Here is a 27,817-nt window from a genome sequence, read left to right as displayed (position 1 = left end):
ATCCACCCATCACCCACAAATCCCATCGACCTTTACTGCCCTGAGCTCCTATTGCCCCAGGACTAGCTCTCAGTCATGATATACTAATTCACACTCAAGAGTTAATGACTAATAAAAACTTACAGAATTCCTCACCTTGTGAAATAGAAACCGGTCCACCCACTGCCAAGACAGTTTGGTCTGGGTGTCCTCTCCTTCCTAAACACTGTGAACTCTAGGTCATGTTCCAAAAACAAAGGCCAGAGCCCCATCCTGCCCACCTCAGAGGGTTGCTCAAAGGGCAAAGGAAGCTTCTGGCAAATGCCCAGGCAGCCTGCATGATGGAACATTTATCGCAGGGAAAAACCAAAGTAATGAGATTCCAGGCAGGGCCGGAGCACTGAAGGACAGAAGATGACCTTGGCCTAGGAGCTGGGCGGACACTCACCGAGTTTCACGCTCTGCACGCGGCCTCCGATGCAACTGGAAGCCTCAAGCACAGTGACATCCGTGAAGCCCTGCTCCAGAAGTGCTTTGGCTGCAGCCAGGCCAGCCAAGCCAGCGCCGATCACCACCACACGAGGCTGTCCCCTTCTCCGTAGGCCACGACTGAGAGGGTCATCCGCACTGTCGCCACTGGATTCACAACTTTGCATACCGTCCGCACTGGCCTCCTAGGAACCTGCGAGGGGCAGGGGTGTCATGGCTTACCTGCTCTGCCTTCACTTCCCACATGCCCTAAGGGACACTCATGAACTCTGTCCTCAAGGGGGGAACCTCGAGCCCTCGTGCTCCTCCTGAGACCTGGACAAGAGGACCCAGGGAGGACAGACAGAGGGAAGGAGAGAGGTGGGGAAGAGGTACCGTGGGCCCCCACAGGCAAGCAGGACTACTGGGAGCCTGGCCCAAGCCCCCGAAATCCATCAATCCCATCCCAAACCTGCTCGGCACTGCCTCTACCCCGAGCCTGAGACAAGAGCCAGCCAGGAAGGGTTGAGCAAAAAAGCCAAAGTCAGGAGAAGCTGACACTGCTGACCTTGAACCAGCTTGCCCCAGCACAGCTGCTGGGGTTCAGCTCCCACCAACCCCGGCTGCTCACACAGACCTTAGGATGCTCACACGGACCCCAGGACGCTCACACAGACCCCAAGACGCTCACACAGACCTCAGGACTCTTGCACACACAGCGCTGGAGCCTCTAACTTTCCCTCCCTTGCGTGGTTCTTCCCTGGCACTCTTTCTCCTTTACCCCTTCTCTTCTCGTCTAGCTTTCTGTTAGTATTTCACAGCCTGTGCGAAGTGGCAATTTGGTGGGCAGGACATAGTCCCGCCCTCCCCCCAGAGAGTGCCACGAGGCCGGTATCGGACAAGCCTCTGCTATTCTGGGTAGGTCTCTGGTTGTTTTCCCCAGCCACCCAGCCCCTCAGTCACCGCAAAGCAGCAAGGAGCCCAGGAAACGGTGGACTGTGGAGGACCCATGGCACCAGAGGCCAGACGTCAAATTGACAGTTACACTAAGCCAGCTTGTTCAGAGACGCCAGGCTAGGGAGCTGACGGCTGGGCAGCCAAGGGGGGGGGTCCCTGAATCGCCCCAGTTCTGGGAGAAGCTACCCTTCTATTCCCAGAGTGACCACAAGGGTTTGAAGGTGTCTGTGGGCCATCCCAAGGGGCCACTCAGCTCTGATCCTGTCCCTGTTCCCTCCCTGACCCATGCAACTCCGATTCCAATGGTCTTTGCTGAGGTTTCAGTGGCAGAAACTCCAGACTCTAATAGTATCCAGGACCTAACAACACAGGAGGAAGGGTGGGCGGAAGGTGGCTACAGGCAGTGGAGTGGACAGGGGACATAAAAAACTGAGCAAAAAAGCCAAAGTCAAGAGAAGCTGACATACCTCTCCCATACCTAGTAAAGCTCAGCATAACCCTTCCAGTGATGAAGCAGTCACACCCTCAACAATAAACCCAAGAGAAGCAGGACATGTTCCACCAAAGAGACATGCTAAAGAATATTCATAGCAGCTTTATTTATAAAGGCCAACAAACAGAAGCAGCCCAAAGGTCCAGCCATGGGAGAATGGAAAAATAAATGTGCTATGTGTAGCATTTTCGTACAAGGGAATATCCTTCAGCAATAAACAGAACTAAATTACTGATACCCTTGAACATTACACTGAACAAACGAAGTCAGAAACCAAAGAGTACATAGTGTATGCCTCCACTTACGAGAAGCTCATGAAGTGGCAAAATGAACCTGTGAGGAGAGAAGAGAGATTGGGAGGAAGGGAATGACTGAAAAGCGTCAGGACAGAACTCTCTGGGTTGGAAGGAATACGTATCTTGATCTGAATGGTGGCCATACATTGTATATATAATGATCCACTGGCTTGGACATTTAGGATTTGTGCCATTTGTTATGTGTGTGTACCTCAATAACTATTCAGATATCCATTCCTGGCCCGAAGGGGGCGGGGTTGGGAGAGAGAGGGGAAGAGAAGAGAAGCGAAGCGAAGCTACACACCGACTTCCTTCTCACATCCCCTGGTCTGACCACTAAAGCTTCTGTCCCACCTTGAACCGCGCCCTCCAGCATCTCTTTATCAGAGGATTAGCAAAGGGGATTTTTTTCTAAATACGCGGAGGCTGCCAAGCTGCTCCTCACGCTTCCCCACCCGCTCCGCCTGCCTGCCGACGCCACACCTGGGCACCCGGGCTAGGAGGGCCGCGTCCGCAGACTCCCCGCAAACCCCCCAGCCCCAGGCCGGCCGCCGCGGTTCCCTAGAGGGCCGGAAGGTGGCGCCCGCGGCCCCTCTGAGGCCGAGTCTCCGTTGGAGGCCGGGACTCCCCGCCCCCTTCCAGGAGAGTCCGGTCTGGCTCCGCCTTTCCTTCCTCCTTCGGGGCTCCTTCGATCCCTGCCCGCTCCCTCCAGCGAGGTGCTGTCCGCATCTGGGAGCACGGGGTCCAGCGGCCCGCGTGCTCCCCTCGCACCCTGCCCTGGCCCAGGGTCTCCTTTCGGTGGACTAAATTTAGAGGGGAGGGTGTGGCTGCCTGCACCCGGGGCCGGCGCGGCCGACGGGAGGAAGGGTCCGCGGGGCGACGCGGGCTGGCGTCAGGTTGGTAAACACACACAGGTTGCTCAGAGCTGCCGCTGACGCCACCTGCCCCGCACCCCGCGATGCGACGTGGAGCTGCCGCACGCCCCGCCCGCGTGCCTCTGTCCCCAGGACTGGGGGGGGGAGGGGCTCCCTCAGTCCTGGTCTCCCGGCTCCATCCGCAATCCCCCCCTCCCGCCCCCCGCCCAGGGTCACCCTCCAAAACCGCCTCGCTTATACAGTAAAGGAGGGGATTGCCTCAGGGGTCTCACACCCGACTGGTGACGACCCCTTTTTGGAAAAGTTCCTGGGGGGGGCCCGGGTGTGACTGGGATGAAACAGCGGGGGGCGGGTGTCCCCACTCCCCTCTGAAGTCTCTTCACAGAACCCCCAATCTCCGTGGGCCACCGCGTCTGAAAACCCGGGGTCCAGTTAAGCTGGAAGCTGATAGAGGGAAAGAATACTTGGGGCACAGCGCCTTCCCAGCCGGCGACGTGAACTTCCCGGCTAGCCTCAAAAGGGGCCAGCTTGTCCTCACTACATTGTGATAGTCAAATAAGGCCCTATGTGGATGTCACAAGATTGACAATATTTGTAAGAGCTTCAAGTGTGAAAATCACCTGTAAAGTTCTGTAACTAAATTATAAGCAGAGTGCCTTTGGGTGAAGGTTCAGAAATGCATGGTGGGAAATGGCAGGTGGGCAGTTTGCCTTTCAGAGGAACACAAAAAGAACCCCGAGTTCCCAATGTATCAGAGACCTTAAATTCAAACAGACAGCACAGGGGTGGAAGTAGGTAAGCAAGGGCCATGTGGGTCACCTACACCTCTGATCTTCACAAGGAACCCCACAGTCCAGTTCCCTCCACAGGCCTTGTCCCAGATGGGACTCCCAAGGAGCCAGAGAAGCCCTACACACAGCCCACAGAAGGCAGAGAGATGAGGAGTCCACCCCATGGCCCCCCATATCAACTCAGGGAGCCAACACACCCTGGGGTCCAAACGGAAAGGGACAGAGAAAACCATGGGCAGGAACACCTACTGTGTGCCAGTCCCTCAGCTAAGCCCTGAACTGGACCTTCCAGTGCTCTGGTATCTCCAGCCAGGGTAGAGAGGAGGGGGCTAAGAAGCAGCTTGTTTTCTGTTGGTTTGTGACCTCTTTTCCTTTCAGATTTTTTTTTTAATTTTATGAGAAAATAGCTTATTGAGGAAGAAGACTCACTTACTGCTCCTCCATGCCTGCCTGTCCTTCTCTCGCCTTTGGGAAATAAATAAATAAATAACATCCTCTCCTTGATCTGTATGCACAGGAGAAACAGAACACCCTGTACTTTTCGAGCAGATAAAGGAGAGAAGAAAAAAGTGCTGGCTCAGCCAGGCAGGGAGGAGGAGGAGGGATGGGGGAGGAGGGAGGTGCAGGGCAACAGCCACTTGTCTTCTTGCTCCTGCTTCCATGGCAAAATGAGGGTGGGAGCCTGGAGCTCCCATATCCCCAGGCAGGCCAAGCCTGGTAGCTTCGAGAAATCAGGCCCGGCCATGGCATGAGCATCCCACCCTCATTCAGAATGCCCCACTGCCTGACCTCTGCTCTGGCCTGCAAGCCATCACCTCCCCCTGCTGCCCAAAGCCAACACTGCCCTGATTGAACCTGCCCAAGAAGCCAGTCTGGAAAGCAGGCGGCAGCAGGGGAAGAAGAGAGGAACAGGGGTGCCTGGGTGGCTCAGTGGTTAAGCGTCTGCCTTCAGCTCAGGTCATGATCCCAGGGTCCTGGGATTGAGCCCCGCATGGGGCTCCCTGCTCAGCGGGAAGCCTGCTTCTCCCTCTCCCGCTCCCCCTGCTTGTGTTCCCTCTCTCACTGTGTCTCTCTCTGTCAAATAAATAAATACAATCTTTAAAAAAAAGAAGAAGAAGAAGAGAGGAACGGAGGGAAGGAAGGCCCTGTCCCTGGGGCAGGGTCACCAAAGAAAGGATGAAGACTAGCAGGCCAGGCCCACTGCACCTTCTCTCAACATGCTCACCAGTTTCATTGCATCCCCCTCAAACCGACCCTCCAAGCAGTGCCTCCTAATCACCAAATACCAGAGACATGCTTTAGTGCTGGCCTCCCCCTGAGCCCCTCTTGGAAATGCCCAGAACGGAGCTGGGGACAGCTCATATCTCCGTGTGCTTCTCCACCATGGTTAACACCACTGGACCTCCAACCTGGCCCAAGGCTCCAAGCTGAATGCACCCTTAAGGGAAGACCGCCCTTATCCATCAGGTCAAGCCATGTCCAGCCTGCAGCCAGAATCACTGTGGCCTCTACTCTCCATTTCCCCACGCACTTGCCTGCCTCCTCCCTCTGAACTGTACCCCTGGAGAACTGCTGGGCCTGCCCCAAGTGTCGCCCAAGCCTCTCACTGACCAGGAACCTAACCCAGCAATTCACCGAGCACTAACCACGTACCAGGCATGGGGAAGGCCTCAGCATGTCAGCCCTTTACCCTCGGGACCCGGCTGACCTTTCTGGCTTCGAGTCTCGCTCAGATGCCGCCAAACATATACACATACCCCAACTTCACTGAAGTCTTGGGATCCCCAGCACTGCCCACCCGAAGGCCTAGAGGAGACACCCTCACACGCGTCAGAGAAGCAGGCTCTGGCCTCTGTTAACATGCACACCCTGGTGCACGGCACTGGGGCTGGGCAGCTGCGCGCCTGCATGCACCCACCCGCAGGGCCTGCTCCACTGATGTTTCCCGAAGCAGCCGACCCCTGGAAATGTGAGTTCCTTGCACTAGCTGGGCTCTGCGATCACCCCCCTACACCCACCCAGCCCCCACCGCCATCGCTCTTCTGTTCCCAAAGCAGGGACATCTCACCCCAGGAAATCCTATGCTACGATTCAGTAATGAGGCTGCAGCCCCACAACCCCCAAGTAGGGTGTGGTCCCAGGCTACACGGGGGACCCCTCCGCAGGCCGTGGGGGTGAACCGCAAGGATGGTCAGTGGCCCAGCTCAGCGCAGGGCGCCGCTTCCTCCTCAGGACTGGAGTCTGCCTCAGTTCACCCGCCAATCGGCAGGTCACTTCCCACCCCCCACAGTGGCCACTGCCACAAAGGGCCAGTTTCCCAGGTGCCCCGTGCCCTTCCAAAGTCTCCCCTCACCAGAAACAAAAAACCCTTACCATCCTTGGCTCCCCTCTGAACACAGGCTACTCCCAAATGTGTCTGCCTCACTGTCCTTTTCCCAAGGTCACCTCATTGTGAATGACCCATTTCCCAGAGGAGAACAGTATGGCCAAGGCAGTTAGCCCACCTGGCTCACCTCATCTCACCCTTAGCGGTCCAGACTCCACCAGGTAAAGCACTCCAAAATGGGCCCACCACTTCCGATCAGTTGCCTTCTCCCTTCCTATAAGCCCCATGTTTGCTCCTGCAGGGCTCTGGGGGCCACCTGGACCCTCCCCTAACCAACCTTGGGGACTTGGAGAGTATGTCTCCTTCGAACAGATACTCCTAGTGCTCAAGGGCTGCAGCCCTACCTCAGTTTCCCTGGGGGGACCCCTCTCTGCTTCAGGTTTCTAACAGAAGGGAGGGAGGGGGAGGGAAGCCGGGGGGGCTGGTCCAGGGGAATCTCTTTGGACTGCCTGGCAGGTCTGGGGAGGGATTTGGATTCTCCTGGGCCCCCCAGACAATGCAATTATTCTTCAAATGTAAAAAACGCCCAGAAATCCCAGACCAGCTGCTTTGCACAGTGACCCGGACAAAGGGGCTCTGTGTCTGCACACAAGGCCCCTCCCACCCCTCAACCCCAGGGAGGGGCTGGGCCCAAACTCCTCCCAAACAGACCCTCCCCAGCCCTCCTCACCCAGGCCAGGCAGCCAGGAAGTGAAAGAGGGAGGGCCAGGCCTGGCCAGCCACAGGGGCATGAGGGTGGGCAGTGAGACGGTCTAAGCATGGGGACAGGGCAGGGGCAGCCTAGGAGCCCAGTCTTTCACTTACCAGGTGACCCTAGACTAGTGTCTTTCCTTCTCCGGGTCCCACCTGGCCAATACCTCTGAACTCACCCCAAGGATGCAGCATCTGTACCCCACCTCCTGGACACACTGGTTTGAGCCCCATCTGATGCTTAACTGCCTCGTTTCGTCTTCCAGCTTTGCCATTTGTAAAATGGGCATCAGTACTGCTATGTGGTAGGACGGGGGAGGATTCAATGAGACAGCACAGACAAGGCGTGGCCCCCCTGCCAGGGCCACCTCTGAGAGAGCAGAGAGGTAGGAAGACCCCTGAAGAGACCAGGATAGAGATGGGAGGCCTGGGGGCCCCATCTCACCTCTAGAAGAACCCCAGTCAGCGTCTGAGCTCAGACCCAGGCCTCAGCCTTGGCCCCAACCCTAGTATCAGACGAGACCTTGACCCTGACATCAATCAGAGTACACCACAGCCTATGTTTCGCTGACCAACTCTGAGTCAGCCTACATCCTACCCAGTTCTGGAGGGTCGGGCATCAGAGACAATGGTCACCAGCTAACCCCAAGCTCATAAAAGGGACAAGGCGTGGGAGCCTCATTCCACAGAGCCCACCCACCAGCAGTGTTCTCTGGCTCTCGCAGGCCAATGTGGGTAAAGGGCCCTGGGGGCCCCATCTTCCTTCCTGGCACTTGGACTTCTCTCCCAACACAATGTCTTTGTTAGCCATCTCTCTTCCTCACGACCAGATGTGTAAAGTCCCTGAAAGCACAGCTTTAAAAGTCTTTGTAAGCCTTTCCAGGCGAAGCTGGAAGCCCACTCCGCATGGAGAGGGGCAGCCCTAGACAGGATGTCCAGGGGGACAGCGCCAGTGGCACGGCCCACACAGGCGGTGGTGGGCAGGAGAGGGAGGCATTCCTGGAGACATAAGAACTGTGGTCTGGCCTCTACTTCCCTTTGAGGCTCTGCAAGGCACGATAGATCCAGGAGGATTGTTCCAGGATCCCAGCTTACAGCCGCCTAAAGAGACAGACCGTGGAGAAGACCCAGCCCGGGCTAGAAGCCTAGCTGGGGGTGGAGGAGGGGAAGCAAGCCTGGAAAAAGCCAGAGAAAGGGTAGAGTCCTTCTGATGGGCATAAAGCTCAGCTGGCAGCCTGAGAGAAACAGAGGTAGAGATGGGCCAGGGCAGAGCCAAGGACTACATTCCAGCCACACTCAAACAGCTTTGCCCCACACCCACCCTAGATATATCCCACCCTGAGCAGAAGTGAGTGAGTGGGTCACACCCTGACCATAGATCAGATCAGGGGCTGGTCATGACTGCTTCCAAACAATCAGCGATGAGCCTTTCCAAATCTGGGCCAGCCCACCAGCCCAGCTTCCATCTCTGACCCCCGCTCCCCATAGCCTGTGCCCTGGGGTCCCATCTCTGTGCCTGACCGCATGCACACATCATCTCTGGCCAGGTAGGCAGCCACCTCTCTGCAAGCAGGGCCCACAGTCTTCCCCTCAGATCCCAGAGCTTCCAGATGCAAGCAAACACCATGACCCACCCCCACCCCACCCCCCGCCAGCCCAAAGAGAGGTCAGGGGGCTGAGATGATGACTGCCACTCCTGGATGCTCCTGGAAAAGATGGAATTGCCCCAGACAGCAGCCTCTGCCCCAACCAGGGAGGCCTTGGGAGAGTCCATGAGCCCTGAAGCCTCAGTTTCCCCATCTGTAAAATGGGAATAATAAAATGGCAATAATCCCTATTAGCCAGCCTCCAGTGTCCCCCAGCAAAGTCCTAAGGGCACAGGTCTCACTGTGGCTCCCTTCAGCAGCCCTTAGGATAAGATCCCATGGCCTGGATTTCCTCCCTCTGAGCAGAACCTCATGCCCAAACTCTGAATTCCCCTCCAGGAAGTCATCAACCACCGAAGTGTAAGAGACCACAGAACTGATCACTGTCCTAGTGACCACGCTGTTGTGGGACTGCCCTTGGTGACAGCAGACCAGATTGTGGGCAGAGGAGAACTCAAAGGAGAGGGGGCTCACAGTGACTCACTCCTCTGGGAGGAAGCTCTCCTAAAAGGGTGAACTTGAGAGAAAATTAGCCTCAAGCCCAAGTTACCAGCCCCGTTTTGAGGCACCCAAGTCACTGTGGCCCTTGAGGAACCTCAGAAAGGAACACTTATATCCCTCCCTCCTCTACTCTCTCTCTCTCTCTCTCACACACACAATCACAAAAATATACTTCCTTATGGTTCACTTGATGATCTAGCTTGATAAATAGTCCCTCCTTTGAGGACATGCTATAGCACCATGGTTTTCATACAGGCCCTCCCTGGGATCAGATCACTTGTTTTTTAATACCAGTGGTTTGAATCTTTACCACTAATCAGATGAGTGACCTCTAAGCCTCAGTACCTTCATCAGTAGAATGGGGATAAAGTGTGCCTGCCTCACGGAGCTGAGTGTGACAGTGCAAAATACTTAGCCCAGAGCCAGGCACGTAGCAGCCATAGTTCTTATGTTTGTTTTCCTAAAGGCCCAAGTGCATGCTGGTCAGGGTCACAGGAGTGGGGGAGGGGCTGGGGAGGGTGGTCTGGGCCAGGAGACCAAATGTGGTAGAGATGGGGGAAGTTGAGCCAGTAGAGAAATCACAGACCCTCCTGCAAGATGACTTCAGAGCAAGACCTCCAGAGAGAACCGCCCCACCCCACAGTGATACTGCCACAGTCTGATGACAGGAGAGGAACAGAGCATTAGGAGAGAAGGGCCACCCCACTTACTGGGGATGTTTGGACCTCCCAGGCAAGGCCTGAGAGGCTGAAAGTGCAACAAAAAGACAATCCATGTGGTCACCAGCCTCCAAGATGGCCCTCAATGACCCTTGTCTCCTACTACTTGTAAGCCCTAACGTAGTCTCCTCCCATGCTGACCTGTGTACCAAGAGGATATCATAGAGGTGACAGAGCATGACTTCTGAAACTGGGTCAGAAAACTCTCTTGGACTGCTTACCAGAGGAGAAGCCAGTCACCACCTTGTGAGGACACTCCAGAAAGCCTATCAAGAGGCCCATGATGCAACAGACTGAGTCCTACCAACAGCCAAACCATCTTGCCAAGCTGTGAGTGAACCGCCAGGAAGCAGATCCTCCAGCCCCAGTCAAGCCTTCCAGTGAGTGCAGCCCCAGCTGACATCTTGTCTCAACCTCCTGAGACCTCAAGCCAGGAACACCCACCTCTAGACTGCTCCCAAATGCCTGACCCACGGAAACTGAGGACAATAAGTAGCTGCTTTAAGCTACTATAGTTTGGGGTCGTTTGTTATGCAGCAATAGGTAACTAACACAGTCAGCAATTCTGTCTCCCCAGAGACCCCCAAGGTGAGGACTCCCCATTTGACTCCCCATTTGACTCAGGATCCCAACTCCCTTTCTTTCTGAAATTCAGGGCTGTGTTGGAGTGAAAGAGAGGCTGGCCCAGGTCCTACGACCTACAAGCCCAGGAGACAGGAACTCTTTTCCCAACCAGTGCATTAGGCTCACCTGGAGATTTTTACAAATGACCAATACCCAGCCCCCATGCTGGGTCATTTATATAAGACTCTGTGGGATGGGACTGAGCATTGTAAGGGCCCTATATGATGCTACATATAGCCAAGGCTGAGAACTACCACTCTAGAGCAGGCTCCCAACGCAGACTCCAGGCCAGCCCGGAACATCCAGGGTCTGCCTGTGCAGGACGAGGAGGCAGAAAGAACAGCAAGGCCAAGCAGTGCCCAAGATCCACTCCCTCCCCCAGCTTGGGCTGAGGGTCTCCCTCTACCTCCCCTCCCCTGCTTCCCTGCAATGCCAGCCCCACGCCTCTAGTGCACCGCAGGCCAGACAAGTCCAACCTCTGCCCATGAGGACTGCTCCCTTAGAGAGGACCCAGCGTGCAGGACGGCGTTTGGCTCGCAGCGATCCTGCGGAAGACTTTATTTTCTTGCCTGTCAAATGGTGATTGCCATCATATCTGCTCTGCTCTCTCATGGGTCCTAGGCTCCCCCTCAGATGTCTTCAGAGAGATTTATATGTTTTGCCTCCCCCGAAGACGCGGCCCCGCCTGGCACTGCATTAGCCCCAGGGGAGGACACAGCAATGGATTAAAGAGAGAAGGTATGGGTCGCCTGGGTGGCTCAGTCGTTAAGCGTCTGCCTTTGGCTCAGGTCATGATCCCAGGGTCCTGGGATCGAGCCCCGCATCGAGCCCCGCATCGGGCTCCCTGCTCGGTGGGGAGCCAGCTTCTCCCTCTCCCACTCCCCCTGCTTGTGTTCCCTCTCTCGCTGTGTTTCTGTCAAATAAATAAATAAAACCTTTAAAAATAAATAAAGAGAGAAGGTACAACAGGGATGTGATAACAGCCATCACAGGGACCGGGGGAGAAGATGGGACAAGCACCTAATGAGGGCAGGGAGAGGAGTCAGAGAAGATTTCCAGGAGAGTCCTGAGAAGTGAGCTCCGGCGGGGGAAGGGCAAAGGCTCAGAGGCACTGTTTCCAAGATCAACTCTGAACACCACCCTTCCCACCCCCTCCACGACTCATCCTCCAAGCTCCAGGCCCGGGAGCCACGTGGCCACACTCACCTGACCTTCCTCCGCAGCCGTGGCAGCCACCACCTGAGCCACTCGGCAGGCGTGCAGGGCACCCCGCGGCTTCCCCAAGTGACGCAGCCACACACATAAGCTTGTCCCCACGGGAGCACCCAGGAGAAGGGGCAGGAGGGCCCTGGCTCCCCAGAAGGCACCAGGCTCCTCGGGCAGCACCCCAGCCCTCCAGAGAAAGGGCCAGAAGGGTCACACAGTCCCTCGGCAAACAACACGGGCACTGCAGACTCAGCGTAGAGCAGGGTGAAGAGCAGTGAGAAGTCTGGGTGGGCACAGGACCTGGGGGGGGGGAGCGGAGGGGAGGCTGTCTTAGCTGCATCTTAAAGCCTGGCGGCATGTTCCAGGCCTAGGGTGTAGCCAGCGGGGAAGCCGCTGGAGATACGCACCAGCAAGGTAGGAGAGAAAATGAGACCTGAGGGGAGAGGGGTGAAAATGGGGGCAGGAGGAGGCAGGGGATGGATTTTCATTCATTCCTTCAAAAATGTTTTATCCTCAGGGCGCCTGGGTGGCTCAGTCATTAAGCGTCTGCCTTCCATTCAGCTTGGGTCATGATCCCAGGGTCCTGGGATCGGGCCCCGCATCGGGCTGCCTGCTCGGCAGGGAGCCTGCTCGGCAGGGAGCCTGCTTCTCCCTCTCCCACTCCCCCTGCCTGTGTTCCCTCTCTCGCTGTGTCTCTCTCTGTCAAATAAATAAATAAATAAAAATCTTTTTTAAAAAAATGTTTTATCCCCACACCGATTAAGATGGCTACTATCAATAATAAATAACAAGGGTGGGTGAGGATGTGGAGAAATTAGAACCCTTGTGCACTGTTGATAGAAATGTAAAATGGTAGGGCTGCCTTGGAAGACAGTGTGGCAGTTCCTTTAAAAATTAGACAGAGGGGCACCTGGGTGGCTCAGTTAAGTGGCCGACTCTTGGTTTTGGTCCTGAGATGGAGCCCGGCGTCAGGCTCCAAGCTCAGTGCCCAGAGTCTGCTTGGGATTCTCTCCCTCTCCCTCCACCTCTCCCCCCTCAAATAAATAAATGAATTAATGAATGTAAAATTTAAATATAAAGTTACCATATGATCCAGCAATTCCACTCCTGTGTATATATGTGAAAGAATTGAAAGCAGGGACTTAAAGACATAGTTGGACACCCACGTCCACAGAAGCATTATCCAAAAATAGCCAAAAGTTGGAAGCCTGCTAAGTGTCCACCGATAGATGGATAAACAAAATGCATTAGACATATACAATGGAATATCATTCTGCCTTAAAAAGGAAAGACGTTCTGACACCTGCCTACAACATGGATGCACCTTGAGGACATTATGCAAAGTGAAATAAGCCAGTCACAAAAGGACAATTATTGTATGATTCCACTTATATGAGGGATCAAGAGTGGTCAAATCCAAAGACACAGTAAGTAGGGTGGTAGGTGCCAGAGGCTGGGAGAGCGGGGGACATGGGGGGCTAGTGTTTGATGGGAATAGTCTCAGTTTTGAAAGATGAAGAAAAGTTCTGGAGCATAGCAACATGAATATCCTCAATACCTCACTGAACTGTATACTTAAAAATGGGTAGGATGGTAAATTTAATGTTATGTATCTTTTACCACAATAGAAACAGTAAGAACAACTACAGCAACAAAAACGATTCGTGGGGGTTCCTCTGCGGCAGGTACTCAGGATGCAGCAACAGCCAGAAGCCTCCACCACCAACCCCCCAGAGGCTCTAAGAGGTCAAGAGTGACAAGTGCCGCCACACAAAAGCAGGGTGAGGGGAGAGGCGGCCGCTCTGTGCGGGGAGGTCAGGGAAGTCTGGCTGGTAAGGGGACACTGGCGCAGAGGAAGTGACCGGCAGGAGGGGTGCAGAGGATGAGAGGGCTGCCGTGACCCCCCGGGGGGGGGGGCGCTATCCCAGCTCCCCGCAGCCCCTGACCGGGGTGAGCCGCCTGCACCCAGAGATCCGCCCATTCTGCAGATGGGGCCCTCGAAGCCTGGGACGGGGTTGGGGGGGTAGACAAGGAGGTGGCTTCCCCACGGGGCTTCTCCCCTCTCCCTGCCAGGAGCCACAGCAGCCTCAGTTCTGGGGTGAAGGAGGACAGCCCTGTCAGCACTTTCCATCGACTCTTTCAAAACCACTGACAAGAACTGAGGCTAGGAGACAAACTCAGCCCGGGCACCGTTCCCCCCACCGCCCGCCGGCCCCTCGTGACTGCACAAAGCCCGTCTGTGCTTGGGCTCCAAGCCCCGGGAGGAGGGAGGTCTCCTGCAAGCCCATCCTCTCTCCGGAGCCACGGGGTCCCCGCTCTGCCTCGCCCGGGGACACCCTGCCCACAAAGAGGCGCCGCAGCCCCGACGGCAGAGCCGGGCTGCCCGACGGCGGCCGGCCGGGTCCGGGCAGTGTGTGTGGGGACCTGAAATGCTTGGCACGACTCCGTCCCCCTCTGGCAAAGCTCCCTCTCCTATAGCCCCCACTCACCAGAGTTTATCACAGGGCAAAGGTGGCATGCAGGATCCCAAAATGAAAAAAGAAAAAAAAAAAAAAAAGGAAAACATCCTCAAAACACCCAGCCACCAGATACACTCCATGGCAAACTTGTATTTAGGGAGCCCTTGGTGTGTCAGGCCCCATGCTGGGGACTTGGCACTCACTGACTCTTCTAATACGACACCCTGCTGCCCATTTTACAGATGACGAAACAGGCTCAGAAAGGTTCACAGATGGGAGGGAGGCCACCCGGATAGAGTGAGGGGCAGAGCAAGGCTTGACAGCACTGAGCTCATCTCTTTCTGCCCAATGCTCGCTGGGTTCTCAGGCTCCCACTCAGCCTCCCCAGGCAGCAGGCCTGAGGACTGCCCTCAGCTTGGCACTTCTCCTGTCTTCCCCTCCCCACAGACTGACACTGAACACATTGTGCCAGGCACTCGGGGCTGGCAGGAGGCATCCCCGGGCCTGGCGGCTCAGCCCAGCTGCACTGCCAAAACCTGGGGCTGCCACTGGGAGGCCACCTGCCTCCCAGCCAAGGAGCTGGTGGGGCGCGCTGTATGCCACCCTAGCCTCCCTACCCCATGAGGGCTCGCTTAAGGCTTGCCAGGCACGACACTGCGCCGGGCCACAGCCCTTTGCCCTTGGTTCTGTCCTCCATAACCAGGGACAGAAATGGGGGTCTAACGGCTTTTGCCTGCACAAAAGAAAATTCTAAGAGCAACTCACTCATACTTCCCTCTAGACAGTCCCCACCTTTCTCGCCGGCCCAAGACATTCCCGCTCCTGGTAACTTCAGAGCAGTTTAACTGTGCTCTCCTAACGAGTCCTAACACAGGATCACCCAATAAAGGGCTCTCCATAAAGTCCAACCCTGAAGCAGAAACCCCCCGCCCCCACCCCCGCCAGTGCCGGAAGCCGGTCTGGAAAGCCAATGGTGTTCATTTCAAAATGCACATGTGGGCCCTGAGCCCATGATTTAATCCATAAAACACCTACAGAGTTAAGACGCTGAGCTTGGACAATAAACATATTCTTCAAGTCCTTTTGTTGAGTTCAAAGACTCACCAGCTTAATAACTCACCAGCTTTTGAAATCAAGAAACATCTGTTCTTATAAATTCTGTCATCATGGTTATGACTACTTTTGCTGAGCACATGCGAGGTACAGAGCACAGCGCTGAGCATTTCCCCCGGAATATATCAGCTGATGGTCACATCGATATCCCCATTCCACAGAAGGGGAAAACTGAGGTTCAGAGAGCTTCCACAACCTCCCCATCTGGCATAACGTGCTCCAGAATTCACTTAGTAAGATCAGGTTCTACTCTTTTGTAAAACCAAGGAAGGAGTCAGGTTCACTGTCTTTTCTTGAGTTACCTTTCCAGATTTACTCAGAAGTTAATCATACCATTAATTGTGAATGATTTTTAAAATTTCTAAAATAAAAAATAGAGTAAAAGGGATCTCTGTGTTTAACATTTAAAAGCCTCATTTAAAAATCTTTCCCAAGGATGTCTGCACACTGGTGATCCTGAGTGTCTCCTGCTTGAGTCATCTTAAAATCTAGCTGACTCGAGGTCTTGTTTTTGGCCAGTCTGAAAGAAGGACCCGTCAGCCCCTCCTCCTGGGGTCTGGAGTTTGGGGGACTGGGCTGGGCTGGCTTGGGCGGGAGGTCTGATTGTGGGTAGGGAGGCACGGTTGCAGGTTTGGGGACAGGCTCTGTAGGGGCTGTGAGGGCAAGAAAAGGCATCAGACCAGATGTCCGAGAACCTGGCTTTGAGACCCAGTCATGCCATTTGCTGGCACTGCCGGTGTCTCCATCTGTGAAATGGGGTAACAGCTCACGCCGGGTGGGGCCATGTGGAGAGGACAGGGACTATGGGTCTGCCAGGGCCTGGCACAAAGTTGGCAGAGGGTAGCTAGGTTCTTTCTTCTGTTTTCTAAAAATTACGAATCCTTTCCCAGTGCTTCTTCCCCTGGTCTTAAATCACACCTTCCTTAACATCCTCCCCCAAGAAGCAACTAGAGGATAAAGGAATCCGGAGCGAGAGGCAGGGGTACTCCACTCCCCCCTCCTCCCCCGGAACCAGGCCGCCCTGCTCTGGCTGAACCTAAATGCTTTTCTTCATCCTCTGTCCTCTCAGCCTCTGATGTAGAGAGAGCAAGAAGGAGGAAAGGAGCCTGGCGCTGGGCTGGGTGAGGACGCTTGGGAGCATCCTCTGCCAGGGGCCACCCTGAGCGCCTTCGTCACTGCGTGCGCCATGACAGCAACCTCTCCTGGGTCACTGCTGGAGCAGCCACACCCCGTCTCCTCCACCTGAGCTGTCGAACAAAGAGCCCTCACACCTCAGAGGAAATGAGGTGTGGCAAGGGGCGAAGCAGGGTAGCCTCCCTTAAGGTCCCCGCCAGCCACGGGGGAGCAGAAAGGCAGAGGCAGGGAGCAGGGCCCCGGGACTCCCCCTCCCCCTCCCGCACCGGCAACACCCCTTCCTGGAAGGCGACAGGAGGAGATTCTTAACCTTTTGGGAAAATGGACTCAGAGCTCTGAGAATCTGAGCAGAAGGGTCATATAAGCAACCTGCCCCCTCCCTGTGCTTTGAGCTGGGAAAGGGCACAGCTATTCTGGAGGAAGCCCAATGTATGTATTTTAAGGGGGGTCCTGCACTGCCACCCCACCGTCTCTGCCCACCCGTGCCACGTTTTGCACTAAAGCATCGTTCTGATCAAACCACTACCCTGCTCAAAGACCTTTGATGGCTCCCCAAGGCAGGCCCCTGCCACCTTCCCCCTGCCCTCAGCACCCTGTCCCTGCCACCTTCCCCCTGCCCTTGGCACCCCGTCTTCTAAGTGCACCCACTGGACCTTCGGACTCCCACACCCAGACTAAGCCTGTGACATCTCATTCTGTCAAAATCTCCCCACACTGCCGGCCACTCCTCTAAGCAGCAGGTCCGGGCTACCCTCACCGTCCCTCTTTCTTCCCCTCTACAGAAGATTACTCCTCGGGTCTAATGATGGAGTAGACATAAGCAGTTTGCCCAAAAGCACTGTCCAGCTTGCTTTGGGGATTTCCCAGGCCCCTTGCTGTCTGGGCCCTACGTGGCCTGGTGGGGTGGGAGGAGGGTGGTATCTGAGGGCCCCAGTCAGATGAGACCCCCAGAGAGAACCCCACCTTAGGCCTCACCATGCTCTCTGCTGGCCTTTGTACCTCTTCATGTCCCTGACAACTGTCCCCTTCCCTGGGTACCCCCCCAACCCAGAGACACTGCCTATAGCCATGTCAGTCACACAAAGAGCAGCCAACCAGTATTTGAGTGTCACAATGGCCCTACAAGGGAGGTCACATCATCCCACAGTCCAAATGAAGAAACTGAGGCACAGAGCAGCTTAACTTCTTGCCCAGAGATCACAACCCCACCCTCTGAGGTGAAACGCTGGAAGACCTTGGAGAGCAAGGAGATGGTGGGGGAGGCCGTCCCAGGATCACAAAGACCCAGGCCTGGCTACCACAAGGGTCCTCCCAGGTCCCTTCCTCAACCACCCAGTGCAGCGGCACAGAGCTGTTGCCACAAGAAGCCAGGGCTGGCTCTGGGCCCAGATCCCTTTCAGACCAACCCTCCCTCTGCAGTGCCCTTTTCTTCCACTGATGGTCCAAATAGTACCCACCCCACCGAGCCTACCTCCTCCAGGAAACTACCTGTCTATCCTTCTTTCCCTACCTGGTGCTTCCAGGCCCACCCATCACCCAGGCTTGTGGTCTCTTGCAGAGGAGCAACTTTCCACAACAGCCCTTCCCACCGGGTGTTTTCCTGGTCAGTGGGACATATTATTAGGCAGTCTTCCCCAAAAAAGACTTTCATGGTCAAATCAGTTTAGGAAACACTAAAAGCTTTCTTTTTTTCTGCAGGACTTGTCAGAACCTTTAATTCTCTTAAATGCATTCTGAATCTCCCGTAGGCTGGTGGAATGAATTTGCCAGTTTCTACCCTTATCTGCCCTGGAACCCCTGGGGTTCCTCAGAACAGTCTGAGAAATGCTGCCCCTTCCCACCTCTTCAGAACAGCCTGGCACAGCACAGGGCAGACAAGCAGGGATCACAGGGGGGATATCCTTTTAGGACATATATGGGACATTTGGGGAACTCAGCCTGAGAGCCCCTCTTGGCACTGCCCTCAGGGTCTGTCCTCTCCACCTCCCTCTGGGTGAAGTGACTGCTTCCCCTCCTCCCAGCATCTGGAAGGGATCTCATCTGACTGGGGCCCTCAGATGCCACCCTCCTCCCACCGCACCAGGCCACGTAGGGCCCAGACAGCAAGGGGCCTGGGAAATCCCCAAAGCAAGCTGGACAGTGCTTTTGAGCAAACTGCTTATGTCTACTCCATCATTAGCCTTGAATTTTAATATTAAACCAAAATTAAAACGTATGAAGCTGCCGTTCTGAGATGCCAGGCCCCACCCAGGAAACCCTGTAACCCTCCACCCCTCAAACCCCCACCCCCCAGGGAGGGCACAGGGTCCTTCAATTTACAGGAAACTAGGGCCTCAGAGGGGAGCAGACACTTGCCTGTCGCGGCCCAGTCAGGGGCAGAGCAGAGAGAAGCACCCAGATACGCGAGGAGGTGGCCAGGTGGGATAAGACCCCAACGGCGGCTCAGGTAACCATCAGTACCAGCTGCAAGGACTCACACAGGCCAGAGTGAGGGACGCTGCACACCCTGGGGGTGACAGCTCAGCGGCCGGGGTGACTTTGGGGACTTTCAGAAGAGCATAGCATGTCTGGGGCTGAAGTCAGCTGTTTCCCCAAACTTCTTGGCCCCACCCTGGCTGGAGGAAGAGTGCTCACCCCAGATTGGCTACCCACAGGGCCAGGCTCAGCTGTCGGCAAAGATAAGGTGCCCTATACGCCGGCCGTGTGTCACCCTGCCTTGGGGCCATTGCCTAAGGCACCCTCTCGTGGTCTTGAGAGTTCCTCACAGTCAGGTACTGGAAAAATCAGGCCTCTGTTACTGGTCTGAGACCCAAACTCCCAGAGGCCCTCCACCCAGCCCCACCTCCCAGCAGAGTGGCCCCTGCATCCCACACCCCTGCATATTCCCCTCCCCCAGGGCCCCACACACGCAGCGCCTATGTCTCCTACCACACAGCCCACAGGAGCCAGGATGGTCCCCTCTACCTGTTCTAGGTCCCGCCTGACCTACACCTGTCCCTGTACCTGCCTGCCTGGGCCCTGAGTCCCCAGTCTCAACCCTCCCTACACAAAAATGGCCATAGACCAGCAGGTTTCCACCATCCGGGAGCATGTGAGAGATGCAGAGGTTCAGGCCCTGGCCTAGATCCACTGAATTACAGGCTACATTTTAACAGGATGCCCAAGTAGATCCATGCGTTAGAGTTTAAGAAGCACTTTTATAGACCACTGGTCTAATCAAGTCATTGCACCTGAGGCCTATAACTTTCGACGGCTCCCCAGGGCCTAGGGAATCCAGTCTAGACTCAGCAGCTTGGCACTTAAGGCCTTCCCTGACCAGTTCTCCAAGCTTGGGTTCCCCCTCCACCTTGGGAATGCCATCTCCCCCTCTGTTGGCTAACACTGCCCAGGATTTCAGGACCCTCTAAAGCATCACCTCCTCCAGGAAGCTGGTGGAACTATACCTCCTTATATCACATCTGGCATGGCTCACTCATTTCCTGCAGAGTGGAGATCTTATCTTGTGTTCCCAGTGGCTCTGAGCACCAGACTGGGGCACAGGTGCTGACCACAGGTAACAAGGTCCAGCTGAGGGGCAAGTCCACCCTTGGCTCCAGCCTGCCAGCCCTGGGCTCTGCCACTGTCTTCACCTCAACTCAGCAGGCAGGGACTCAGTGTGGACAAGTCTCCCTGCCAGAAAAGGGGCACTCCCAAGAACCATGGGCCTGGTGAGCTTCTGGCGGCGATGTGCTTACCCTGTGCCTCAGTTTCCCAAAATGAAAAGAATGCCACCAACTCTTCCTCCCTCTTTTCTGGGGGGGGTGGTGGGGCTGGCAGGATCTGCTGAGATAGAGGAGCAGATCTCTTCGTCTGTGGGGCTCAGAATTTGAAGCAAAGAGACTCCATCCCTATATGGTCAGCAACCCTTGTTTGGCTAGCTGGCCAGGCCCCAGGGAAGCCAAGTCACCTGCCCAGCGGCATCCTCATGACCAAACAGGAAAGCCTCGAAGGACAGGGCTGCCACACCCTCCACCCGCCTCCCTCCTTCCTGGCCCAGTTCCACGAGGCTGGCACCTCGTGGGAAATCCTCCCTCCTTTATGCTGGGTCTGCAAGAAGGCACCCAAGCATGTAACCTCTAGGAGTTCCCAGCTTCCACAACCTCTGGGGGGCAAGGAAAAAGTCTCTCCAGTCCCACTGACAGACAGACAGACAAAAAGACGTGAGGACAGGACCGGTAGTGATGTGGATTAAGCTCTATTCAGGTCTCACTTCTCTGTGGCCCCAGCTCTGCTCAAACCTCCATCCACACTCCCCAAGGCCAAGTCTGAAGCTCCACCTGACAACATTCTAAAAGTAATCCGAAACAGGTTATCTGCAGATTCCCCTACCTGACCTCTTGAGCTCTCCAGAGGCAGATGAAGAGGGCAATGGGCAATGCTAAACCCACAGAGTTGACATTCTAATGGCATCCCAAGCAGGGAGCTGTTTTTGCACTTGACCTCCCCAGCACCCCAAAATCACAGTCTGCATGACACCCAACTACTTGGCCTGGGCCTGGAGCCCCTCCTGGAAAAAAGGGGGCATGAAGCAGAGAACCTCAGCTGCCCACTCTGAGTGAGGACCCCTTCTACCTTAGAAAGTATGACTTCTTTCCTATCTCCCCAGTCCCCAAGGCCAGGCACCTCTGGGAGTCAGGAAAAAGCCCTTGTTTGTTAAGAAGCCTTCAGCTGGTGCAGATCTGAGCGGCATGGGAGAAGTGGCAGAGTGGAGTGGTTTAAGGCACAGAGCCTGGAGTCAGGTTCCCTGGGTTCAAATCCTCACTCTGTCTCTACTGAGTTATATGACTGTGCCTCAGTCTTCCCATCTGTAAAATGGGAATAAGGCCTACCTTATAGAGCTGTTAAGAGGATGAAAGGGGTTAATATTTGCAGAGTCTTTAGACGACTGCTTGGCACCCAGTGAGTATACCAGGGCCCTGGCCCAGCCTCTTGCGCTCTGCTTGATTTCTTCCACCCAGGATACTCCCCTTGCTCCAAGCCTTTCCTAGGCATGTCAGCGCTCCCCTCACAGTGTCCCCTTGGTCCATCACCAGTCCCTCTTCTCTGGGGCCCTCCCAGAGCTGAGGTACCCTGACTCTCAGCTCTCAATTCTGAAAGCCCCAGCCACACAATTTAATTCTCAGCTGGCTCCTTTGTGCAAAGCAGAGAGCTGTGGGTGGAGAGACAAGGGTCTATAGAAAGAGCCCCAGCCCCAGCTTCTTCCTCCCCTTCAAATCCCTCCTCCCAGGGCTGGGCAGCCAGCAGGCACCCAAGGTATAGGCCTGAAATAAATCTCTGGCTGCCCAGACTGCCCCCATCTCCTCAGTTAGATAACACACACACACACACACACACACAGCCCTCTGCTGACCCAGCCTGGATTTCCACCAAAGAGAGCAAAGGAAATCATTGATGACCAACCGACGACAACCCACACCAACTCCACATTCCCCAAACCTACCTGATCCCCTTCTAGGCATACAGGCCCGCTTTTGAGCTGCCTGTACCTTCCCCACTTCCATTTCATATCCCGATTTTACAGCAATTTGCACAACTTCTTTAGTGGACAGAAAATAAAAATCCTCAGGGTCGCGTAAGGTTTAAAGGGGGGCTCTTGCAATGACTGCAATACCCGCGTCTTTCTGCCTAACCCAGCCCTGACCTTCCCGCCTGGCTCAAGACTTCCCGAGGGTCAGCTACATGCCAGGAACTGTGCTAGATGCTCCAGATACAGCAGTGGGTCCCGATACATTCAGTCAAGGTCTAGCCCTTGAGAAGCTGGACAAAGTAAACAGACAACTGCAACAAACGGTTATGGAGTGCGATAAATATAATGAAAAAAGGAAACCAGGTGCTATGATGAATTACAGGGGAGTGGGGAGGGGGCCTCTACCAAGACTGGGAAGGCACATTTAAGGTGAGACCTAAAAAATAAGAAGGAGCAGAGCCAACCCAGTAGAAAACCCTAGAAGAACATTCCAGGCAGAGAAAATGGCACAAGCAAAGGCCAGGGCAGGAACAAGCTTCTGGTGTTCAGGGGGCAGAAGTGATTCAGACATGGCTATCAGGAAGAATGCAAAGGGGCAGTGGTCAGGATAAGGCTAGAGGAGGTCAATGGTGGCCAGATCATGGAGAGTCTGATCAGTAAGCTTTGAAATTTTATTCCAAGTGCAACAGGGAGCTATCAAGGGTTTTAGAGGAATGTGATTATCTAATCACTATTTTTCTAAATCATTCTTGTTGCTCTGTTACAATAGATTAGAGGTGGGCAAATGGGAATTTGGAGAAAGCAGAAAGCTACTACAGCTTTTGGGCAAGACATGAAAGGTGGCTTGGCCTGGGTCAGTAGCCTGGGGCCATAGCAGTGAGTCTGAGCATGAAAAACAGGCCTGAGATAGATTTTGCAGAAAAAGCCAAACGGACATGCTGTTGGACTAGATGTGGGGATGGAGGCAAAGGGCGGAGTTGGTGCCACCAGCTGTCTTTACAGGTGGGTGGGTTATGGGCTGTTTAGAGAGATGGGAAGGCCCACAGAGGGTCACATCTGGGGAGTGCCGTCAGGGTTCTGTGTCATCCATATGAAGTTTTCATACCTACGAGACATCCAGGACACCCTAAACCATCGGATGGGTGCCTAGATAGAGAAGCTGGGGCTGGTGACAAAATTTGCTACTTAAGATCATGAGAAGGAAAATGATGTACATTTAAGATCAGTGTGTTTGTAAATTAATGCTTGATTTTATAAATCATAAGAATGAGAGCTGGGAGGATAGGTAAATAGCGGGAGTCATGACAGAGGAGGGGCTGAAGACAAAGCCCTGGGATCCTCCAACATTTAGAGTTGAGTGAAGGAGTTGTCCCCAAAGACAACTAAGGAAGCGCTAGCCAGGGAAGGAGGAGGAAAACCAGAAGTCAAGAGAGGATATTGATTCTAAAGGAGAGAAGATTAATAAGACCCAGGGGGTCAAGGAAGACCTGCTTGTGGGAGCGTGGAAATCACTGGAGACCTTGACTGGGGCAGTTTCAGTGAAGTGCTAGGACTGAAGCAAAGGAATGTGCTCCAGAGAAACAGGTGCAGACAGCTCTTTGGAGAAGTTCTGCTGTGCAGAGAACTGGAGAAGTAGGTCTGTAGGTGAGGGAAAATGAAGAGTGACGGCAAAAAAGGGGGGGGGGCTATAAGTAAGGGAAGGAGGGCATCAAGGTGTGTTCTTATCCTGTTGCAAATGATCCAGGAGAAAAGAAGCCACTTCTAACACTGCACAGAGGGGAAGTAATCCAAGAGTGTGGGTCAGGGAGTGAACCACCTTGGAGCCCAAGTGGCGGCCTGGGCCTGTGGCAGGAACTGAGATGCTTCCTCCCCCCTCACAAGAAGGAAGGGGGGGGCAGAAGCGCCAGATTCACGGCACACACTTTCAGATGCATACCTACCCAACCCTCTGTTCATGCCCACTCCAACAACCCGTGCGGCACCTGCTTGCTTGCTGCTGTCTCCAAACACCAAGTTGCCCCCCACGGACTGCCACGGGATGTGTCACCACCAGCCGGGTCTGCAACCTGTGGGTACATCTCACCATTCGTGCCAGCCACTGCACTTACCTCACGGGGGCTCTGCCTCTTCCTAGGGCTAGCTCTGAGGGGGTCCACGCGCCCCTCACCTGCCCTACCAGGGCCCCAGCCCCCAACCCCAAGGCAGTGGCCTCTCTCTCAGCCCCTCCCCCCAAAGTGAGCACTCAGTACACCCTACCCGTTTCCCAGCCTGGCTCCCCATTTGGCCCTTCTGAGAGAGCTGCTCCCCACCCTGCCCGCCGCCACCCCCCCTCCTCGAGACCACCCGGAGAGCCGGAGGAGGGCGGGCGGCCCAGCCTCTCCCGGTGTCCCGGCCGTCGCCCCGGCGCCTTCTCTTCTCTCCCCAGCGCCCACCCCCTGGACCTACCGAGTCGCCGCGGGGCGTCGGCGCCCGGCTTTGTCTGCGCCCACCGAGCGCGCCCGCCGGGCGCCCGGGCGCTCCCCTGCCGCACGCAGCTCCGGGGGTCCCGCCTGCCCTGCACCCCCGTGCGCTGGCCTGGCCTGCGCAGCCCCCGCCCCGGGATCACCCCACCCGGCTGGACCACCGCTTCCCCGGACGCAACCGAGGGGAGCGCGGCGCCCACCGCGGTCCGCGAGCCTCCCCGGCACCGCGCACCCTAGCCCTCCCGCCCGAGCGCCGCGCTGGCCGCCGCAGCCCGGGGCCGCCAGAGCCCTCGGGGCCCCTCACCCTCCCGTGCCGGCCGCAGCTCCTGCCGGCGCGAGCGAGAGCTGGGGGCCGGGGGCCGGGGGGCCGGGGGGCCGGGAGCGGGGGCCGGGAGCGGGCGCGCGGTACCTTTCCCTGCTGAGCCGGGGAAGTGAGTCTGCGGCGAGCGGCGCTCCAGCCTCGGCCTCCTCCGCCTCCCCTCCTCCTCCAGCCGCCTGGCTTCCTCCTCCAGCCGCCGCCGGGACCGTAGGGGCCCGAGCCAGCCGCCGCGGCCTGTGTGGGGCCCCGCTCCGCCTCGCGTCCCCGGCCCACCCCGCTGGGTCCGCCCGGGCCCGGCCCCCAGCCCCGCCTCGGGGCGGGGACGCGCCGAGCTCCTCCCCGGCCCGGCCCGCCGGGGGCGGGGATGCTGAGGCAGCCGGAGCCGAGGACCGCCGGGCCCCCGCCTCCAGAGCCCCAGGCCCAGCGCTCCGCACCTGGGCCCGACACCCCCTCCGCTAGCTGGGCGCCAAACGTCCCCACTCCGCCCCAAAAGAAAAGCAGCCAGCCCAGCCCCGGCAGCCCTGTGCTGGGCGTAACTCGGGCCAAGGCTGCCTGCGAGACGACCCGCGGAGCCAGGACGCGGGCCTCAGTTTACCCGCGGAGCTCAGAATCCTGCTTTTAGAGGGAAGGGGCGCCCCTCTCTCCTCCTGGAGCTGCCTTCGCTCGCGCAGACCCTACACCGGATCTCAGTTGGGATCAGAGGGCTCGTCCCCAGGGGCCACAACCAATCTCATTTTCTCTTCAACACGGGTGCCTCCACTGCCACCCGCCACCACCCCACCACCCGCCACCACCCCGCCACCCGCCACCACGCCTCTGAGACCTTCGCGCCTCACTCTCCAACCCTAGACAGTAGGGGGTCGGGGCAGGGGGCTCTCAAACAGCCACAGCCCGTCCCTTCGCCGCTCACTGAGCGGAAGTGGCCTTTAAGAAAACAGTCTTCACTAGTGCCCACTGCCTCATCCTCGATTTAATAAACCGGAGCAAGTAGGTGTGAGGGTCACTTTTTCTTTTCTTTTAAAAATCATAGTTAGTTGGAAATTATTTGCTTATTCGCTATTTGAGATTCTGTAAGCACTGCTCTGGTCCCTTGTACAGTTTTTCATTTGTGCTCTTTTAAGGGGTGAGGTCAATTGGTCTGGTACCATCTCATTGTTTAACTCTGTGAGCATCTCCAGGGCCTCCTGGAGCTGATTAGAGACACAGTGCACCCGGGCGGAAGCGTTGGGTGGAAGCCGGGCCTCTCCCCTGAACTGTCTTTCAGGCTGAGAAGGGTGCCTCACCTAACCTAGACCCTACAGGGGACCCACCAGGCCCCACTGCAGAGCATAGGTCCACATGGGTGGAGGCCAGGAGAGCAGAGGTGTCCCTACAGAAATGGGGTTTGATGCTCCTCTGCAAGAGGGACCCATGTGAGTATAGGCTTCAAGATAGGGACATGGTGAATTTTATTTTTTTTAAGTTTTTATTTATTCATTTGAGACACAGATACAGAGAGAGAGAGAGAGAGAGAGAGAGAGAGAGAGAGAGCATGAGCGGGGAGAGAGGCAGAGGGAGAGGGAGAAGCAGGCTCCTGGCTGAGCCAGGAGCCCGATGTGGGGCTCGATCCCAGGACCCTGGGATCATGACCTGAGCCGAAGGCAAACGCTTAACCATCTGAGCCACCCAGGCGCCCCGGACATGGTGAATTTTAGGTGAAGTTTCTTCTCAGCAGAAAAGTCCTTGTCATTGCCCAGGCTAGTCCCTTCACCGAGAAAACCTTTCTGCCACCTCTTGACCAACCCCCATGTCCTCTTGGAGTTAAAGGTCAGGTTAAATGTCACACCTTCCTCTGTGAATCCTTCCCTGTCTGAAGAAGCGGAAGGTTTCTGAGTGGGCTCTCAGAATTAGATTTCCTGGGTTTGAATTCTGCCTCCATGTGGCCTCCCTGTGCTTCAGTTTCCTCATCTGTAAAATGGGATTAATAAATAATACCTATTCCAAAGAGTCGTTGTATTAAATAAGAATGTTAATATGGACTTGATGAATGATGGAAAACTACTCAGACTGGCTTGGTGTCAGCAAATAGGACATGCATACGTTCACATAAGAGAAGACGCCAATGGTCTGCCTGATCCAGGTACAAAAAGGCTTTAAAAATATCATCAAGACTTAGTCTTCCCCTCCTCGTCTCTCTTCTCTGTTCCTTGCTGTGGCAAGATGGCTGCCAGCAGCGTAAGTCCCACCCTCACAACCCAAGTCCTCATTTCCTTCAGCTGTCCCAGCAAAAAGCCAAGGTTACACCAAGTTGGCTCCGCCTGGGTCACATATCATTGTTTGGGCCTGAATCACATGCCCAGCCCTGGAGTCGGTCCATTCCAAACCACAGGGATGCAGAGTGAGGAAGGGTGATGTCAGGGCACTGTTTACAATTAGAAGGTGAATGGGCCCAGAGCTGTGTGCCAAGCACACAGAGAGTTCACAAAAAAAATATATATATACTTGGCCTTTGTTGAAAGCCTTCATATTTCAGGGGTGTCCAGTACCTTTTGAACACCCTTCTGTGTTTGGGGAATTTCCCATGTCACAAATCCTGCACCCCCTCCTCCAAAGCCAAAAATGCTCTTTCCTAGTCTCCTCTGCAGCGGAGATGCTGGCTTCACCCAGGCCCTGCAACCAGATGCACCACGGAAGATTTTTCTGTGGAAGTGAGCAACGTGAGGAAACAGGCGGCACCCAGAATCCGTTGGGGAGGATGGTAGCAAGGATGGCGCCGGAGGCATCTGGCTGTAGGGACAACTGTGGCAGAGGTGCTAGAAGACTTGCCAAAGTTCGTTTCAGTTGCCAATTGCTGCCTGACCACCCTCATAACTTAGTGGCTTAAAACAACAGTTACTTATTTCTCAATTCTTTGGGTTCACCAGGCTCAGCTAGACAGTTCTTCCGCTGCATGTGCTGTTGATTAGGGACATCAGCTGGAATCTTGACTGGGTCTGGAACAATCCAAATGGTTTCTGTCTCCATGGGACCTCTCCTGCAGAATGGCCTGGACTTCCTTACAACATGGCAGCCTGGCTTCTCTCTGGGGTGAAATGGAAGCAGCTTCCATTTGGAAGCAGCATCACCATGTGGTGAGGATTAAAAAGAACAAAGGATATAAAAATTGATGACCTAGGCCCAGAAGGGCCATTTCATTATTTCTACCTCATTCTGT

At 55.6% G+C, this 27,817-nt stretch overlaps 1 protein-coding gene across 6 annotated transcripts in view; it reads right to left on the bottom strand.

The window, feature by feature from the left end:
* SMOX (spermine oxidase) overlaps positions 1-24,889 on the bottom strand; it is a 51,706-nt gene extending 26,817 nt beyond the window's left edge. For 3 of the 6 annotated variants that reach the window (XM_025876167.2, XM_025876165.2, XM_025876164.2), the window contains exons 1-2: positions 18,693-18,913; positions 428-661 (exon numbers count right to left, since the gene is read on the bottom strand). In XM_025876167.2, coding sequence (XP_025731952.1) covers positions 428-635 — 208 coding nt within the window. In that variant the 5' untranslated portion in view covers positions 636-661; positions 18,693-18,913. Of the gene's footprint in view, positions 1-427; positions 662-18,692; positions 18,915-24,714 lie in introns of those variants that run through there. The other 3 variants (XM_025876163.2, XM_025876161.2, XM_025876166.2) reach the window with 3 other exon arrangements.
* Positions 24,890-27,817: the final 2,928 nt, after the last annotated feature.

Source organism: Callorhinus ursinus, unplaced genomic scaffold, assembly GCF_003265705.2.
Source record: "Callorhinus ursinus isolate GAN/ISIS: 27379988/994484 unplaced genomic scaffold, GSC_fseal_2.0 scaffold29, whole genome shotgun sequence".
NCBI classification, from domain to species: Eukaryota; Metazoa; Chordata; class Mammalia; order Carnivora; family Otariidae; genus Callorhinus; species Callorhinus ursinus.
Note: the sequence above shows the minus strand (reverse complement) of the source record. Positions and strands in the feature narration are given on the sequence as shown.